This window comes from Caenorhabditis elegans, chromosome III (assembly GCF_000002985.6).
Source record: "Caenorhabditis elegans chromosome III".
NCBI classification, from domain to species: Eukaryota; Metazoa; Nematoda; class Chromadorea; order Rhabditida; family Rhabditidae; genus Caenorhabditis; species Caenorhabditis elegans.
Window position 1 is genome coordinate 3,344,351 of NC_003281.10, and position 19,129 is coordinate 3,363,479.

At 36.7% G+C, this 19,129-nt stretch overlaps 1 protein-coding gene and 4 non-coding genes across 8 annotated transcripts; 4 read left to right on the top strand and 1 right to left on the bottom strand.

Moving 5' to 3' along the window:
• Positions 1 to 522: 522 nt before the first annotated feature.
• Positions 523 to 19,077, top strand: gei-1 (START domain-containing protein; the record flags this gene model as incomplete). 4 transcript variants are annotated; one of them, NM_065293.6, is made up of 26 exons in its annotated part: positions 524 to 627; positions 698 to 837; positions 1,157 to 1,284; positions 1,668 to 1,745; positions 2,098 to 2,167; positions 2,218 to 2,394; positions 2,666 to 2,746; positions 2,793 to 2,950; positions 3,075 to 3,199; positions 3,514 to 3,713; positions 3,761 to 3,818; positions 6,152 to 6,223; positions 10,662 to 10,798; positions 11,300 to 11,344; positions 11,897 to 12,057; positions 12,318 to 12,398; positions 12,543 to 12,674; positions 13,052 to 13,176; positions 13,574 to 13,916; positions 14,235 to 14,419; positions 14,819 to 15,725; positions 16,290 to 16,401; positions 16,448 to 16,674; positions 16,780 to 17,166; positions 17,239 to 17,421; positions 18,534 to 19,077. In NM_065293.6, the coding sequence occupies 26 exons, from the start codon at positions 525 to 527 to the stop codon at positions 18,649 to 18,651; spliced, it is 4,533 nt and encodes a 1,510-aa protein (NP_497694.3). The 4 variants fall into 4 exon arrangements, with proteins under 4 accessions (NP_497695.3, NP_497694.3, NP_001254868.1 ...); NM_001267939.3 differs by lacking the exon at positions 524 to 627 and having other exon boundaries at positions 776 to 810; positions 1,173 to 1,284; positions 1,674 to 1,745; positions 18,534 to 18,651; NM_065294.6 differs by lacking the exons at positions 13,574 to 13,916; positions 14,235 to 14,419 and having other exon boundaries at positions 523 to 627; positions 18,534 to 19,065.
• On the top strand, positions 1,644 to 1,761 carry F45H7.12. Its single transcript, NR_052168.1, has one exon. It is a non-coding gene; the product is annotated as an Unclassified non-coding RNA F45H7.12 (non-coding RNA).
• On the top strand, positions 2,485 to 2,578 carry F45H7.15. The gene has a single exon (NR_052169.1). It is a non-coding gene; the product is annotated as an Unclassified non-coding RNA F45H7.15 (non-coding RNA).
• On the bottom strand, positions 2,485 to 2,578 carry F45H7.10. Its single transcript, NR_052170.1, has one exon. It is a non-coding gene; the product is annotated as an Unclassified non-coding RNA F45H7.10 (non-coding RNA).
• On the top strand, positions 9,702 to 9,722 carry 21ur-12980. Its single transcript, NR_052171.1, has one exon.
• Positions 19,078 to 19,129: the final 52 nt, after the last annotated feature.

Consider the following 19,129-nt stretch of genomic DNA (forward strand, 5'->3'; position numbering starts at 1 on the left):
AATGCTATATTTGAAAAAAATGTTTAGACCAGAATTTGTAGGTAAACTAGAGGATTGTTGACATATTGCAGACAAATAAATCTGTGCCAAATTCGTCTTGGAAGTGATGGAATTGATAAGAAAACCCAAGAGAAAAACTCACTTTTTTCCTGTCAGCTGGCAGAAGTATTGCTATTTTTGTGCATTTTGTCATAAATAATTTGTCAGTTGATAAAATTTTAAAACAGTTGAAGGAAACCAAGATATGAGCTATCAAAATTAGTCATGCCGATTCCATCGATGCACTATGTCCAAAATTTATCTTTGTCATCTTATATCTCGGTTAATATTTAAGATACAAGTTTACTTTCAATTTCAAAATTATAGAAAAAGAAAAAATAAATATTTAGTTAGTGGAAAGTTCTTTGAGAAAACCAAAAACAACTGAGATATTACCAGTAAAAGTTTCAATTAACTTTTTCTCTTAATTGTTTTTTTTTTCATTTTATTTTATTCTATTTTCTAATTTATTTCCAATATTCCAGATGCAAAATGGACACCGATCGATGAAACCACGTGTCCAGTCAATGAATATTCTATCGATACCCCTTGAGCCAGAATTCAAATCTTTACCACAAAATGTTCCAGGTTAGTTTGCAGGAAAACATGTGCCTGCCTGCCTAGGTTTACCGTGTACCTCAAACATAGGCTTTTTCAGAAAACATCCCAGTGCTTCGCCGCCGGAAGTACACCAAACAACAGAGAAAATCTCTGGTGATTGAGCCAGATATTAGTCTCATTTTGGCAGCAGGCCAGAATCAATCAAGCTCCAGTGATGATGATGATACTAAAGTTCAGGTACTGCTGGGTTACTGTATGGGTACTGTAGAGTACTGTATGGATACTGTAGGGTTACTGTAGGAGTGATGTAGGTATTCTGTAGGGGCACTAAAGAGATACTGTTATTTTGTTGAAAAGGCTTTGTAGTGTTAAAGTAGGGTTACTGTTGGGTAACTGTAAGGTTTCTGTAAGATTAGGGTTTTGTTGGATTACTGTAGTGGTTCTGTAGGGTTCTTGATGAATACTGTAGGGGTACTGTATGGGTTTTGTACAGGCACTTCAAGGTTACTGTAGGAGTACTGTAGGATTACAGTAACGTAACATTAAAAAATTACAGATCGATTCCAACACTCTTCCACAAAATCGGCGGAAATACGCTGGAAGACGAAATATGAAGAAAAGGTTTTATTCTACGAGTAATTTAAAAGGAAACGAAGATGAAAATGATGAAAATAGTTCGAAGCAGTGAGTTTTTAGCATTGCCTACTTTATGCCTACTTTATGCCTACCTAATGCCTACCTGACTTTCTGGCTTCATTCTGCACATTTCTTCCTGTTTTCTAGGCACAAAAACTGTTAAATCGTTTTTTGAAAATTTCCAAAAAGGAAACGTTTTTACCATAAAACGTAACAATTTTGGCACTAAAAACTGCAAAAAAATCAATTCCCCCTCCCCTTTCCAGCTGATATGATTGACAGTTAGCATTTCACCATACATATCATATTTCCTGCCCCCTCATAATTTGATAAGCTAAATGTCTATATCCTCCCCCCATCACCATCACCACCTCTACAACAACCCCACCCTAATCCATTAATGAAAAACACTCATTTATTACATTTGACAGAATCGGAACAAAATCATTGAGTGTGCGCGATTTGAACGGAGATAACATCGATTTCAACAATCGGGATTCGGTGAAAAAGTAACAGTTTTTCTTTTTCTTTTTTTACTCTCTCATTCTAATACTATTTGAAAATTTTAATTTACTCATGTTATATACCTCAATGTCGTAAAAATTTGCGTGTCAATTGTGATGCATTAGGTCCGTAGCACAAAGTTTTGTAAACACCAACTCAATGCATCCTAAATCCTAATTGACGGGCAAACCCCCGTTTTTTTCTGAACTTTCAAATTTTGCGCGTCAAATTTGATTGATCAGGCCGCAAACCCACCGACTTATTGCACCTTATTTGACGCGCAACTTTTAAATTTATTTTTGCCATCAAAAATATATACTGCATTTTTTTCAAACACTTAACCTTTTCAAATTCTAGGTGGACATCTCAAATATTCGCCGAGCTTGAATCTATCCCCTCAAGTAGGCGTGGATCTATGGAAGTTACGGTATGTGCCTGAAATTTTTAAAGCGCCAATTCCAAGTTCTAATTTTGCAGAGAGCTATGACGAATCCACCTCCAGAATTGATGATAAATCTTGCTCCAACATTGGCTCCTCCGTCTCCGATGAAAAGGAAGCGATTTCCAGTTTTCGACGAGCAGGAAGCTGGATTTCAGCCAATTGCTCCAGTTCCTTCACCGAGGAGGCAGCAGGAGGATGTTGTCGGGCCTACGGTGAGTAATAGGCTTAGGCTTAGGTTTAGGCTTAGGCCCAGTCTTAGACGTAGGCTCAGGCTTAGTCTTAGGCTTCGTCTTAGGATTAGGTTTAGGCTTAGGCTTAGGCTTAGGCTTAGTCTTAGGCTTAGGCTTAGGCTTAGGCTTAGGCTTAGGCTTAGGCTTAGGCTTAGGCTTAGGCTTACCCATGACGTAGGCTTAGGCCAATGCCTCTAATTTTTACACCAGGAAATGGGGTAACTTGCGATTCACTCAAAAAAAAATTTTTCAGTTTCTTCGTGACCTTCTCACTGCCAGTTGCTCACGATCACCGTGCTCCGAATCGAATTACTCGGATCGATTAGCCACTTCGGTAATCCATAATTTTCAAGGAATTCCCCTAAATTTCCAAATTCCAGGACACAGCAACAACGCAAAAAGCGTCTCGAGCTTCTTCATTCGAATGGCTGGAAAATTCGGGTCACGGGAAATATGAACAATGTTCATCTGATGAAGCTGATCGAGAAGTTGCTTCAATTGAAATGGTCAAACAGACAGAAGTGTTGCAGAGGAAAAAGTAAGAGAAAATGAGAGATATTATTGTACAGTGAACTGATCACAAACCGCTTTGGAACGGGAAACTTGAAATTTTGCAGAAATTTTTGTTTTCAACTTTTTTGTAGTAATACAACCTTTTTTAGAACTATCGAGGACCTCGAAGAGAGTGTGAATGAGCTTCAGAGCCTGGGCAATGGATCATGGTTTCCACATCCACCGCCACCACCAGCTGAGGCCAGGGATCAGATTTACGAGTCTTTGCCGGCTTGTAAGTTTTATAGAGTTATTGCTAACGTAAAGGTCTTAAAATTTCCTATATTTTGATAGTTGAAAACTTTTCGATAGCTCTTCTCCCGACGGAGATACAAGCGCTCAAAATAATGCGGCTAGAGAATGTGGAGGGGGAGAGACGTAGACGCGCGCACCACCTGCGTCTCTCCCCCTCCATAATATTTCTTCCCTAAAACTTCAAACGGCTATATTTTCTCGGGGAACAGAGCTACAAAAAATTTTTCAATTACCAAAATGTAGCAAATTTTAAGGACTACACGTTAAGCTATATAATTTTTTTAATTTTTCCAGCATTTCGAAATCGCAAGTCAGAAAATCGAAAGAATGCGGTTGGAAGTGTGTATGACAATGCGGCCATCAGCAGCAAACCATCATCTTCCGAAACAACGTCATTTTCACAACAAAAACCAATCATTGATAGAAAACCATTTTCTCTCGAGAATCTCCCGATGGTACAGCGGCTCACCGAGTTGAGTGCCGCAAAGAAAAATGTAAGCATTTTCTTTTTATATTGAATTACACATTGGGTGTTTTGCAGGCTGATTCGAAAAACGAGGTGGCAAAGAGAAGCAACACTTTCTCGTTACAGTTGGCTGGTGAGTTTTTTTTTTTTTTCTGATTTTTGACCTAAACTTTTTAAAGCCAGTTTATGGGCAGGGTCTCACGGGATCCCGTTTTAAAGTTCAATTTTTTACAAACACGAGTACTCAAAAATCTATCATTTCAAAAATATATCCCAAAATACCTGATAACTGTCGTGCATTATTGATTTTTTTGAAAAAAAAAAAGCAAATTCGCTCCATTGATAAATTGTGGGCGGGGACTAATTACAGCGGAGTGTCGTTTGAAAAGGTTTTGTAGTCCTTTTGGAAAATTACTTTCAAAAAATTTGTAGCTACCCTAACAATGTTCCGTTATTAGGCTCCACCTCCCAAAGTTGTTTAATTTTCGCAATTATCAAGCCAAGAAAGGGGCGGAGCCTAAAAACGGAGTGTCGCTTTTTTTTCATGTGTAGTCCTCTTGGAACGTAATTTGTAAATTTTCAAAATTTTCGAAACGAAACTCCGCTGTTAGGCACCGCCCCAAAAATGTTCCATTTCCGCAAAATTAAGCCAAGAAAGAGACGGAGCTTAGTAACGGAGTGTCACTGCGAAATGTTTTGTTGTCCTCTTGGAAAACAAAGTTGATTTTTCAGCAATTCACAATGAAACTCCTCACCCCAAAAATGTTTTTAATTTCCGCAAAATTTAGCCAAGAGGCGGACAACAGAGTGTCGTTGTCCTTTTGGAAAACAAAAATTCAAATTTTCGAAAATAACCCCGCTATTAGGCCCAAACTTGGCTAGTTTCTGAACGCCTCACTGCAAAAATGTAGGAACCCCCTCTAAAAACTTTTCTAAAAATTGATGGCCGGGCATTTAGTTTTCTAGGCCACGTAGTAAATCTCTACTTCAAATATTAACTATGTCTATCATATCCTCTTTTTTTTCATCGAAACTATAAAAAGTGTAAAAAAATGGAGAAGCATATGCATAAATCAATTAAAGCAAAGTGTGAAGTGATAAATAATTATCACGATTGACATTTATCATCACGCTTTTTAGTAACACACACAGTTCCCCCCTTATCCTATCATATCATCTTCAGTTTTTTGCGACAGTTTCCGATGTCCTTTGTCACATATTTGCGCAAAATGCGTGATAGAGGCGGCCCCTGAACGGAACAGAAAAAACGAATTGGGTTGAGAAAGTCATAAGTTTTGGATAGTATTCAAGAAGATGTACTTTCCACATAAGAATCACTATGATTTTCATTTTTATTCAAATTATGACTATTGGAATGATGCTATGACCTATTATGCTAATGATAGATATAGAAGAAATTTGAGGGGCAGAAAGAGTAAGTTTTTGATTAATCTCCGTTGTAGTTAATTTTGATTGAAAATTGTTTACTAACACAATTTTAGGAATCAGTCAACTTTGAACCCAAAAAATTGTCAACTAATGCAATGTTGGTTTAATCTTTTTCAATACATTTCCAGTTGAACAATTTTTAAATCTTAAAATGAGGTGAGATATAAGCTGTCAAAACAAACTATAACAAAAAAGTTGTAAACATGGTGCATCGACCGGGAATCTTTCAATCAACGTTGGCAGCTTTTATCTCGGTTGTCCTTGTGTTTATCAAAAAGTTGCCAATTGAAAAAAATGTACATCATCTCTTTTTCTACAGTTTCGTAGTTAAAATTTAACTGATGTCGTCAAAATGAGCTAACTTAGGAGCGGTTGAAGTGGAGTAACACATTTGATATCTTGGAAATTTTCCAGCAATTTTTAATTCTGGCCTGCATGTTTGAAGAACATTTGGGAAACATTTCAAAACATTTTAGGATATTTTTTACAAGTTTATAATATTTCAAATAGAAAATGCATTCTTTTCCGTCCGTCTTCAATTAAAATAAAGTTCCTGTCCATCTACTTCCCATGCAATTCGGCAAGATCAAAAGTGAGAAAGATGCCATAAAATTGGGCGTCTAAGCTTACATCTTGAAAAGATATTGGATAACATTGTTCTAATAAGGGATATTTTTTAAACATTCCTTTTGAATTACCTGAAAGCTTGAACTCTACTGAAGTGACCAGTCACCAGGTCCCGTGAAGTGTCGGCCGCTGCAAAGTAAAACTAGTACTACGACATTTCATATGATTCCGTGAGGTGCTAGCTGCAATAAAATACAATTTTCAAGAAAGTTGTCAACTAAAGTTCTATATTTGTCCAATTTTTTCGTTCTTTACCTTTTCCCGAAAAGTACGCACCTTCCCCTTTCTGGGTCAAATGCTGAAGGCGATATCTTAATCTCTTTTAATTGTCAATCAAATACCCATTCCCTAGGTCACTGCCACAATTTATATAATAAATTGAAGTTTCAGAACGAGATGCTGTAGATGCCTGCTCGTGGTTGAGGAAAGCCGGATTCTCGAAGTACGCCGATCAATTTGAAGGTTAGTTTTATGATTTTTTAAACGTTGAATAAGGTAGTTTATATTAGAAAACTAAGAAAAATGTTTAAAAATTGGATTTTTACAAAAATTTTCGAGTATAAATCTAAAAAATTCTGGAAAGTTTTAATTTTGAAATAGGCAGATCTGTTCATTTCCTTATTTCAGTAGGCTGTGGGTTATTGTGACGTCACAGGTGGCCTATAAATTTGGCGGCCATCATTACCCTGGTGCAGTAGTACGGACACAAACATTTGAGCGTAAAATTTAATGCATTGGCTATCGATGCACCATGGCTGAAGCACAACTTTGTTAGTTAAACCTAGCCACTTGAACTACGACGTAATTTTTTGGTGGCCTAGAAATTTGACGGCCACTCCCAGGGCTGCACTCGATGCACCATGTTTGACAAACTCAAGTTGTTATTTAAACTGGAGGTATGACGTCATAGATGGACTAAAAAGGCCAAGACAACAACAACATTTTCCTGTGAATCATGGCGCATCGACAGTTTATTTTAACAAAATTCAACTTTCCCGTCTCGATGCACCATGTTTTGCGCTCAATTTTTAGTGTTAAGACTGTCACTGTCAAGATGTGTCCTTACAAATGTCCTAAACAGAATTATGACGTCACACCAATACGACATTGATTGTCCAGTTTTACAAAACTTGACTTTGTAGACTCAATGCACCATAATAGATGCGCAAGTTTTTTGTTAAAAACTGACCCCTGAAAGTGTGACGTCACACGCGACCTAGAAAAATGTAAAAGTTGTCTGTATCTCTAATTGGCATTATGCAAGACACTGAACTATAGACACTAAAAACATGACGTCACAGGTGGCCTAGAAAAACAATAGACATGGTGCATCGAACCTGGCAAATTTTGGTGCGTATGAAGTAACAGGAAGCTCTCGGCGGCTAAGCACGGTGCATCGAATATAAAAATTTCTTGCCATACCTTAGACCTAATGACCCGTATCCCCTGCCAATGACCTTTACCCGAGAACACTTTTTTGCCTACTAAACCAACAAAAATTTGCTGCCAAGAAGAAGAAGTGACAAGAATTTTGCCCATCAAGTTTTCTTGTTCCCTCATAAATTTCCAACCTTTCCTTAAGAATGTGTGTATGCTTTACAACACCCAACAGTGCCGCTGCGTCAGTAGGTAAAAAAGAGACGAGAGAAGATATATCCGTTTAGAAAAATCGCCTTCTTTTTCTCCTTTTTTAGGCGATTGCGTCGTAGAAAAAAGGAGGGCGAAATCTGCGAGTCAAAACAGCAAGAACCTGCCTAATTTGGCATTGACATGCCCCCCTCATCTCTCAAAACACACCCATTGCAACACTCCCACTTTCGCGAAATTTTTTGCGTGTGTTGTTTCTCGGTCACAACAGTTTTTACGATTACTATGACTTTTTAGGAACCTATTTGTAAACGCCCCTCAATCAATCAAGTGATACCGACTGGGGGTGGGGTACGCAGACAGTGGAAGCCTGTATGTACCATGCCTTATATGTCTTACGTAGCTGGTGTTATTATAAAGATTAAGCTAAAAATTGGTGCCGGTTCTTACTAAGGTTATATTAACAAAGCTCTGGATAAGTTACAACAGTCCGTTCAACTTCTATGTCAGCCTATTTTAATTCGAGAGTTTGGTTGTTGCAAAAACAGATTGCTACAAATTATCAAATGTTCCAAATAATGAACAAACTCTGCTCCGTACTTTTTTGTCTGATTAGATTCTAAACACCAATGGAATTACGGCAAAAAGTCGAACACCGTCCAATTATGAAATTGAAAAAAAATTTTTATTTTATTAAGCGTTATAAGTAGTTTACTTTTGGTATCCTATACGCATTTCAGTAGTTTATCTTACAATTAGACCTAAATACTCTCTGTACTAATTTGACCGAGAAATCGTGAAAAATTGAATAAATTCAAATATCTGATGTTTTTAGTAGCTGTCAACAATGTTCTGTAAAATCATAAGAACTTGTTTTTTGGAACCTGGAATGCCAATGTTTCAAATTCGATACAACTCAGAATTGTTAGACTTACAAATGGCATCTCTTCGATTTCCAAAATTCCTCAAAAAATGCGAAAATTCTGTCTTGTTGTTCCACTTTTTCATGCGCATATTGCCTACTCGCGCTCTTTTATTCGAAAAATAAACAAATTTTGCAAACAACGCATGTTGTATTGATCAATTAGTGTTACCCTATCAGCTAGTTCACTAAGTAATAACTTTTTTTTTTGGTGTTACAGTAATTTCAAAGTACCCAACATAGGACATTTTTTTAATGTTTAATTTTTTGTTGCACCTCAAAGTTAGTACGTTCTACTTTTTGCTCTCATCCAAGCTCTATTCTGTGAGTTTTTTGAGTTTTCAAAGATTTTTTTGATTTCTTGTTCAAATTAATCAAGAAATCAAGAAACCAGAATTTTTTATTAGAAACCAACAACTCAAGAATACCCACCCTCTTTTTGTCAAGCGCAAATTTTTTATGATCCTGGTCAGATGCTAATTGATATCCAAGCATTTTTTTCAGGATTTCTTCTAAACTCCTGGCAAACCCTAATCCTAAACTCCTATAGATATATGACCCATCGATATTCCAGGTTTCCAAAAATCAAAAAATCAAAAATTTCTTTTAAAACTAATATGCTGCATATCATATTAGTTGTCCTAGTCCGTAACTTGACAACACATTTTGCTCACTTTTGGAAATATGAATACTATGTTCATTTTCATTATTAGTACACAAATTAGCATTAACAGTATTTGTTTTAGTAGTGTTGTGCTCCACTACTTCACTTTGAAAGGTTGTTACTTTTGAAGAACTTTATAAGATGAACTAACACAATTTTGTCAATTAACTTATTTTAAATATATGACCCGGGAAACACTAGTTTTTGTACATGGTGCATCGACTAAAAGACCTCAACCAACTTTAAATGCTCACATCTAGTTTTTTTTTCAATTGAAATATTTTCAAACGGCCCGATTTCAATTAGAATTTTCAGGCAACTGTAATATAAGCTACCAAATTTCAACAATTTTCAATCAACTCGTAGAACATTTTTTTACTTAACGATGGTGTACACAATAAAATTCTAATTCCTCTTACTTTTGAAAACTCCCTGAGATCTCCCTGCCCGAACCCCAACAAATCACTGATCTCATTTTCCTTATCAAATCACTCACTCAATTAATTTCGTCCGTTCCTTCCGGTTCATGTTTTCATGCCCATTTTTGCTTTCCCTAACAAACCGTACACACACTTGCTTGCTTTTCCCTTCTGTCTTCAAAACGACACACAAATTATCTCAACGCAAACATTAAGCAAGTCCCCATCTCTCTCTCTCTCTTGTTTGTCGATTAGGAAGCGAGAGAAATATGTGTTGTGTCTCAACTAAATATTGTTCCACTGTTTCTGAACTCTTTTTTTTTTACCAAAGTTTACCTAGTTGTTTGATTCCTCGTGTTCTTCCAACTTTCCTGAAAATAACAAAAATGATGTTTTTTTCTAATCTCTGGTAGATTAATCAGGTGTTCTGAGTGGACTGTATGAAGATTTGTATTTTCTTTTCTTTTACTCTTTCAACTTTGGCGGCTTATATATCGGTTTTTTTTTGTAAATTTTTGTTCTTGCTCTATAGTTTTGTAGTCGAACGCTTTTTGATAGCTTCAAAATTAACGGAGATACGGTGCGCTAAAGTTAGTTGAGGTTAAATCGTGTTTTTAGACATGGTGCACCGACTAATATATCTTTGGAAGCTCCTATCTCGTTGCTTTTTGATTTTATCAAACAATTTTCAACTGAAAAATATTTGTGATCTGTTTTTCCATAGTTTTGTTGCAAAAAGTGTTTTAATAACTTTAAAACTGACGGAGATATGATGCGCCAAAGTTAGTTGAGGTACAATTTAGTTTTTGGACATGGTGCATCAACTAATATATCTTTGTAAGCTTCTGACTCTGGCGCATCACTAGTTCCTTTTTAAAGTTACTCGTTACTTTTTAAATTTATCAAAAAATTTTAACTAAAAAATATTTGTAATCTATTTTTCCATAGTTTTATAAAAAAAATTGAGTTTAAATCTGAAAAACCACCCGAGAAAAACTAGTTTTTGTACATGGTACATCGACTAAAAGAGCTCAGCGAACTTTAAACGCTCATATCTCTTTTGTCTTTAGTTTTATCGAAAAAAGTTCAACTAACAAAAAATTCCGTATTTAATTTTCTAAAACTTCGTAGTTGACTCTTTGTTGATATCTTCAAAAAGGACCAAGATCTAAGCTGCCAAAAAAACATGACTAGTTTTTACACATGGTGCATCGAGAAATTCTCAAGTCTGTATCTTCAAAATTAATATTCACTTTTAATAAAGTTTTCTTATTACCCTTTTCCTTATTCATTTCTTCTTATTTTCAGAAGGAAAACTGCCAATAGTTGCATCAAAAGATCCGACGCTGTTGGAAGCTGATCTGCGTGCATTAAATCGTCGAATTGATGTATTGAATAGATGTCATACTATGAAAGTTGACAGTGTACCAATGAGACGGCGAATTGTAAGTTAAATTTTTTTTAGAAATACTCTTAGCTTGGAAAACTCATATCTTGGTTAGTTTTGACGATATCAAAATATTTTAAACTACAAAAATGTAGAAAAAGATACAACAAAAATATTGTTAGTGGCACCTTTTTAATAAAATTAATTTAAGCCGAGATTCGAGCTGTCAAAGTTTACCGAGTCGATGCACCATGTCCACACTATAACTTTGACAGCTCCTATCTTGGTTCATTTTGAAGATATCACCTTATTTTCAATTACAAAATAATATAAAAAACTTTTAATTGATAAATATTTTGTATGAAGACAATTTTTGATAGGACAAAATATAACCGAGATAAAAGCTGTCAAATATGAGCAAAACAAATTTCAATTTTACATTGTTGAATTCTTCGCTGACTCACACTTTGAAATTCGGAGATGGTTCCATTAGATTCTAGCTAGGCATATGACTCATCACTTCAAAAAATTTTCAATTCAATACTATTTTCTATATCAGAACAACGAGTTCCCACGGCTGGATCCAATGAAAATCGACGATAATGTAAGTGACTTTCTCTTTTCTCATTCACTCTGTTCCGTTAATGACTCATATGACATTAGTACGGATTCTGACTATCACGGTCTTATCGATTTTTCTCGCATTTTGCATTAGAATGTTCGTTTTTGAAAAAAAAAATCAATACACCAGATTTGACGCGCAATTTTAGTTTTTATATAATGTGCAGTTCTACTCAGTTTTCATGCTCATCTTCCTAGTTTTGCGCAAATATTAATTTTGTGGTGTAGTGGGCTAAGGCGCAGAACGTCACCCACACGTCCATTGTTCGACCCCCGCGGAATGTTTTTTATTGATAAGAATAATCAACACATAATCAATGTCGTCGTCTAGATTATCACTCTCTTTGTTTATGTGATTATGGGGCGGAAGGCGATATCAAATATCTTCTCTTTTTCCCCCCGACAAGACACATTAGAAGAGATTCCGTTTCTTTTTCCCCCTAATGATTGCAATTTCCTCGTTTGGAAAATAGCAAGTTTGATGAATTAATCGATTTAATATCATCGTCTACTCTAATTGCGTTAATATTTTCAGAGTGGATATTCATCCGATAGTTGGAGGTACGGTAGTGTAGGCGGTAGTCATCATTCGAATACTTGGAGTCGCCCATCTGGAAGTGATCATCATGTTTACGGTGGATCATTAGCTAGAATGCCGAATAGCACGTCTTCTGCGTGGCATCATCAGATGGCTGAGTGAGTTTTTTTTGTTGGAATTATTGATTTTGTTCCCTTAGCTATGCAGTGTTTTTTGTTTGGAAACTCCCGAAATTTGAATCACGTACCCAATGCATCACATTTGACGCGCAATTTCAATTTTAACAGATGTGCAGTTCTGTAAAAGCTTTTGTGGTGCAGTGGGATAAGGCGGCCATACATGAATCCCTGGTTCGATCCCAGATGGGAATCTCGCGCAAATTAAATTAGTCCACATTTGTTAAATAATACATTTTCAGTCCAACACGAGACAGTCGAAAGGTGCTTCGAACTGATTGGTACGACGCACAGAACACACCGCCACGTGGTAGAAATAATGAGTAAGGATTTAAAAAATTTAAATATTAAAATTGCAATCTAACAAACAAACAAACAAACAAACAAACAAATAACTTACTAATATAGCTAGCTAGCACTAACGCGTTGTTTTTTGTGTGTGTGTGTCGATACTTTCATAATTTCAGTGTCCTTGAAACAGCTTCCTCAGCCGCTTGTGTCAATGAACTGAACTCAAAATTGCAACGATCTCAAAGTGAACGAATCAAAGATCGCGCTAGAGCGATTATGAAAAAGATGGATCTAAGATCCACTAATAAGTGAGTACACATACAGTGTGGGGATACATGCGCCTTTAAACATTATTTTTTACTCAGTAATACTTGTTTTTTGTTAAAAAAGGGAAGAAAAATATGATTTTTTTGCAAAAAAAAAAATTGAAATTTTTTGTCCAAAATAATTTTCGAAAATTCTAATTTCTTAGAAAACTTCGAAAAAATTTCACTTCGAACTTCCTGTCATGGTTTTATTGAAAATTTTTAATTAAAATATTTGGTCTCGAAGCGAAAAAGCGGGTTTTTAGACCCCGCCTACATAATGGGCGGAATTTTTGAAACTCAGTTTCACTAAATCGTTTTTTTTTTAAATTTAAATTTCACTTAAAACTCCAAAATGTTCAAAAATCTACTGTTTGCAGACGACCAAAAGAAACACGTGGCAGACCTGCTCCAATGAACATTGGGGATCCAGTGCTAGTGTCCTACGACACTCCGAAAAACTCAATCAGGTCACACCATATTGATAGGCCCTCGATTTTACCTGGTAAGCTAGATTTTTTTTGATTTTCTTTTTATGGAATCATGATCTGTAAATTTTCTTGCAAATATTTGAGAAGAATGTTTTTTAATTCAGTTAAAAACAACAAAAAAAAATTTAAAATTTAAAATTTTTTTACTTTTGTAAAAAATTTGTTTAAAAAATGTAATCTTGAAAAACAAAATTGTTAATTTTTTCAACTTTTCAACAAAAAAACAGTTTCAAACTTTTTTTACAAATTTTTTAAAAACGTTTTTCGAAGTTTTTCTAAATTTTATGTCTGAATTTTTCTGCCAATTTGCATCCCTTCTATATTCTATCTATCTTACAAAAATCCTAATTTTTCCAGAGTGTCTTTTCCCCTCTTTTCCCAAATTAATCCTAAAATAACAATTTCCAACAGAACGAGGACGTCAACTGTACCCCACATCTCCCTATCAAGCCCCTTCTCGGAGCAAATCAATTGCTCAAAATAATCGACGAGGCGGTCTTGTATTCATTACCCCGACTAGTCCGAACTCACTTGACACTTCATTCGGGTATTCTGACACTAATTCCAGTGTGGTCTCTTCCCACCGGTCAAATGGAGAGAGCCGGAGACGTGAGCTCTCAATGCCTCCACCGTCAAGGCATCGTGTTCAGATGAATGGTCCATCGTATCCGGTGATGGATGGAACATTGCGTAGGCGGGAAATTATGCCATTTGATTCTTATCTCTATGCTGGAAATCCTAAGATGCTTGAAAGGTTATTTTGTTTTTATCAGCTTCAAGGCGGTCTACATCTGCCTTGCGCCTTTATTCGTGCCTACTGCCAGGCTTAGGATTATGTTTAGGTATAGGATTAGGCTTAGACTCAGGCTTAGGCATAAGCTTGAGCATAAGCTTAGGCGTGCGCTTAGAGCTAGGCTCACGCTTAAGTGTAGGCATATTGATAGGCTATGGAATCGACAACTTAAAGGAATCAGTTTTCCGGTTTTTTCTAGAAGGCAGGAGGGCGCATCGTAGGCAGGCATTTTTTGTGCATGGACTTTTCTCTTGCATGGTGTTCAAAAAAAAATTTCAGATATGACAAGACGTATGAAAGTCCGCGAAATTTGATTCCGGACCGTATGTACGATGATCTCGATGACCTACCTCTGCCAAAATCTACGAAAACCACTAACTCGAATTCAACCTCAAACTCAAACTCACTTGATAACAAGAAAACTGATAATATCAGCATGTTCAATGATGGATATTATACGCATGGTTTGAGCTTTTTCCTCTTCTTTTTCAGATATTTGATTATTTTAAATTGAAAATTTGAATCAGTGACTTTTGGCATTTAAACAAGTCGAAAGCTTTGGCGCGAATTCAAATTTCTCAAAGTTTTTTGAAATATGCCAAAGTGTATTGAATTACAGAAATTTGTGATTGAAATTAAATTTTTCCAAAAATCTCTAAAAATTCTGACCCAAATTTAACATGTTTTTTAATAATTTTGACGCTAAATTTCAAATTTTCAGAGTAAACCAAAAAGTTAAAAAAAATAATGGATCTCAATTTTGAATTGTTCTAAAAACTTTAAAAATTTTCAGGAAAATTAACCTAAATTTCTGTCTGAAAATTCACGTTTTCCGTTTTCCGCACGAAGAAAAATGTTTGCAGAAATCAAAACCGCCTTGCCACGTCATCACAACATCCTAACAACAGTCAAACCGGAGAACCTAAAAGTGAACACCGAGAAAATCGATATAATCTCGAGCTCCGACGAGCCAATCGGCCGAACAGCTCTCACAAAACGAAGTGACTCGGGCTTAGGCTCAAGCCTGTCTCGTTCTCCAAGCGGTCCACATACTCAGAGAATCCGTCAGTCTCTTCTACCGTACTCAAATGCCACGTCATCAAGTGCTTCTGCCTACTCATGTTGCTCTTGGGGCTCTTCGACAAAGTTGCTCGACGAACAGCAACCATTTTTCACTGATATGGTCGAGCTGGCAAGATCAATAGATTCTTTGAATCTTATTGAAATGACAAGGCTTCGGAAAACAGCTTTTCTAAGATTGAGCTCAATTTTGGAGCGGAATATTGAAGGGAAGGGGGTCGGATTGGTGGATCCGGATCAAGAAGAACTTCCATCGAAACATGTGTGGAGTGTGCAGAGATTGATTAAAAGAATGAAGATCAATGATGGACAAAAACGAGAAAAAGATGTAGATGGAGATGGTGCAGTTTTTGGTGTTGGTCTAGATGTGATCTTCAATCGAACCGGTTACTTCCTACCCCGACCCATCCTGGAAGTCATGAAATTCCTCCGAAACATTGCGCCGGAAACTGTCGGAATCTTCCGTAAGAATGGCGTCAAATCCCGAATCGCTGAACTTCGATCGATAATTGAAAGCTACAGTGGGAATACGGATGTATTTGTTGGAGAGAATCTTCTCGACTCGACACAGGTTCATGATGTGGCTGATCTTCTGAAACAGTACTTCCGAGATCTTCCCGAGCCACTGATGACTGTTAAGATGTCGGAGGTTTTCGCAAATATTTGCTCGGTGGTGCCGGATGTTGAAAGGTGAGGACTGCCTGCCTACGTGCCTAGGGGTTTGGAAAATGTGGATTTTGTATGTTTTTTTTTAATCGGGAATTTATATCTCACTCTGATCTCCCTATTTAAATTCCCCCCCATAATCAGAAGCCACATCCACTTTCGAACAAATCAGCGACTACGGACTCCGCCCACGCCATTTGATTGGTAGAAAAGTGGGCGGGCGAATCGCAGATTGGTTGCAGTTTTGATTTTGAAAAGAACTCAGAGTTGGAGCGATTTTTTAAAGAATTTTAAAATTAAGAAATTTTACAGAATTTTTTTCAGAAATTTCCACGAAATTTCAGTTTTTTTAGACTATAGCTCGAAACTCAGCCATTTAAGCCTATTTTCTCACGGTTTTTTTTGGAAAAACGCGCTAAATTCAAAAAGTTAAAAAAGAAATTCAGATTTTATCGAAATTTGCAACAAACTTTAAATTTCCCCCTATGATAACCTTGAGGCGGACCTACTTACCTCCTTTAGACCTGCCTAGTTGCCTGCCTATAAGACGACCTACGCCTACCTCGTATCTACAAATGAAATTTCCAGAATAACTGCTCTCCAATACGCAATTCTTCTTCTGCCTGACGAAAACCGTGAAGCTCTCAAAACTCTTCTTCTCTTCCTGAAAGAAGTTTCAAGGAACTCCCAAGTGAACAATGTAAGCTCAACAGAAGCTTGAGACTATTTTCAATTTCCATTTCCAGATGACTGCTCAAAACCTATCAGTATGCTTCACCCCGTCTCTGTTCCAACTTGGAGCATCCCGGCTCGACAAGGTAACCCCCGGGAATCGGCGGCACAAAACTGTCGGAGCAACTGGTCTACCGTCTGAAAAAGAGATGAAGGAGGCGAGAGCTTGTCAATTGTGCTTGACAATGCTCATTGAGTACGTGCAGACAGTATTCATGGTGCCTGATGGGCTTGATGATAGGTGAGGTTTTAGTTTTTTATTTTTGGGAAAACCTTCGTTTTTTAAAATTCAAAAAACTGCATTTTTGCGTGAGATCTCGTGTTTTTTCAATATATATTATTACAGCATGGACGCCGAAGACGACAATCCCAACCTAACGGAACTCGGATTAAAAGGACCCCGTTCCTTCCTGGTTGATCGGGTAATTGATCTGATCAGAGATCACTCGGATCAATGGAAGAATTGGACGATTGAAGGATCATTCCGTGGAATTGAAATATCTTCAAAACGACCGTCAGATTCTCATCCATTGAAAACGTTCCGTGTATGGTTGAATGTTCCCGCCGGGCCGAAGAGTGTCATGATGAGGCTGCTCAAAGAGCGATACACATGGGATTCTTCAGTGATTAATTGGAGACATTTGGAGTATGTGAGTGCTCCAGACACGGATATTCATCAATACGTTGTCAATGAGACAATTGGACATCCAACGAAGGATTGCCACGTTGCAAGGTATCGATGCACCACGTTTTAAAGCCCCGCAGTAGAACTTAAACTTTATTCACCTATTTGTTTTTTTTGCAGATTCCACTCGTCCGGTCTCACAGAAATCCGTGGAGCATGTGCAATTGCGGAGCGAAGTGTGAAATGTACGGAAGATCAACTGTTGGGTGGAGTGTCGGCTACGATATTCGACCAACGCTTCCTGATTGAGCCAGTCAGTGGTGGACAGTCACGGGTTAACTATATTGCTCGGGTCGATCTTAAGTGAGTTTTTATGCAATTTTCATGAAATTTCGGAAATTATAATAAAGGGCCGTTTTTAAAAGTCTGCTCTTCAAATATGGTACATCGACTACTGACCATCTCAAAAAAAATTGAGACCAGTGCACCATATTTTACGCGCAAACCTTATCTAAAGTAAACTACAAACTTACTAACAAGGAAAGGAAGTCAATCTAGTATCGGACTTTGAAACGAGACATATGCCTTTTGAAAGCTTATGTTTAGACTAGATCACCACAAAAATTTCAGCGGCGGAACTCAACTCTGAACCCCTGAAAGCGCCATCTGAAAGTGCTCCAGTGCATTTTTTTGCTGAATTCTAGGTCAAGTAAATGGCCTTAAAAGTGGCTATGAGCGGTTAAAAATTGTTTTTGGGGGTCTTTAGGGTCAAACAAACAATGTGGAAGCTTTTTGGCTTCTAATTTTGAGTTCGAAAATTTTAAATACCAAAAAAAATTTTTTTGAGATTATTCAATTAAATGGTTCCTTGGTTCACATGCAATTAATTTTTGCTAAATAAAATGTTTAAAAGTTAGCTATAAAAATTCAGGGGCGATTGCAATTTTTAAAAATTAAAAAAAATTGCCACTGAAAGAATCGAACACGAGACCTTTATTCCGTTTTACCAAGCATTTACCATTCGGCCATCTATCCCTGATTTTTATTGTTTTCAATGTTTTAAACCATTTTATAAATATTGAAGATGATTTTTGTATATGTAAAGTGAATAAATACGAAATAGTATTGAAAACCAGGAGGGCGCAGTGAAAAATTTTCAGATGGCGTTTTCAGGGGTTTAGAGTTGAGTTCCGCCGCTAAAATTTTTGTGGTGATCTAGGCTAACCATAAGCTTTCAAATGACATACGTCTCGATTCGAAGTCCGATACTAGATTGACTTCCTTTCCTTGTAAGTATCATTTCTTTCCTAGTAAGTCCTAAGTACTAATTAAGGAAGAATCCCAAAACTATGAACTGCAAACTAAAAACTACATACTAGGGACTACAAACTATAAACTAAAAACTACAAACTACAAACTACAAGCTAAAAGCTAAAAGCTACAAGCTGCAAACTATAAACTACAAATAATTGCAGAGGTCGGTCACTTCAATGGTACAACAAATCATTCGGATCCATAATGTGCCGCCACTTGGATCGTCTCCGAGAATCTTTCCATCTTGGAGACAAAGGCGGCCCAGAAACTAATGTCTAAAAAACACCGAAAACAATCATATTCCAATCACAATTTCTTTTATTTCAAATTCTAGTCAGGGAACGAAAAGCCATGTAAAACCTCATTCTTCCCGGTTTTCTTTGTTTTTTTACTAAAAAATCGGTGCTCCAGAAAATTAGCTTATTTGACCCCGCCTCTTTTTTTGCAAGGTGGGCGCACGTTTTTCAAAAAATGTTGATTATCTGGAATACCCTTACCTCCTTCTTTTGTTTTTTTGTCACTTTCACCCCTCCCGATTAATATTTATTTGTTAAGTTATCAATTTTTTCCCAGTGCCTTTTCCATTTTTTTCAACACAGTTTTCCAATTTTTATATCTCCGAAAATTCCAGTTTCCCTCACCTTTTTTCCCCAATTGTCTTCCCCATCATCATCATCATCTTCATAAAAATGTCACATCTTCTAATTTTTTACACAGACAAGCAGTCGACACTGATCGAGGTCCCCATCGCAGCTCG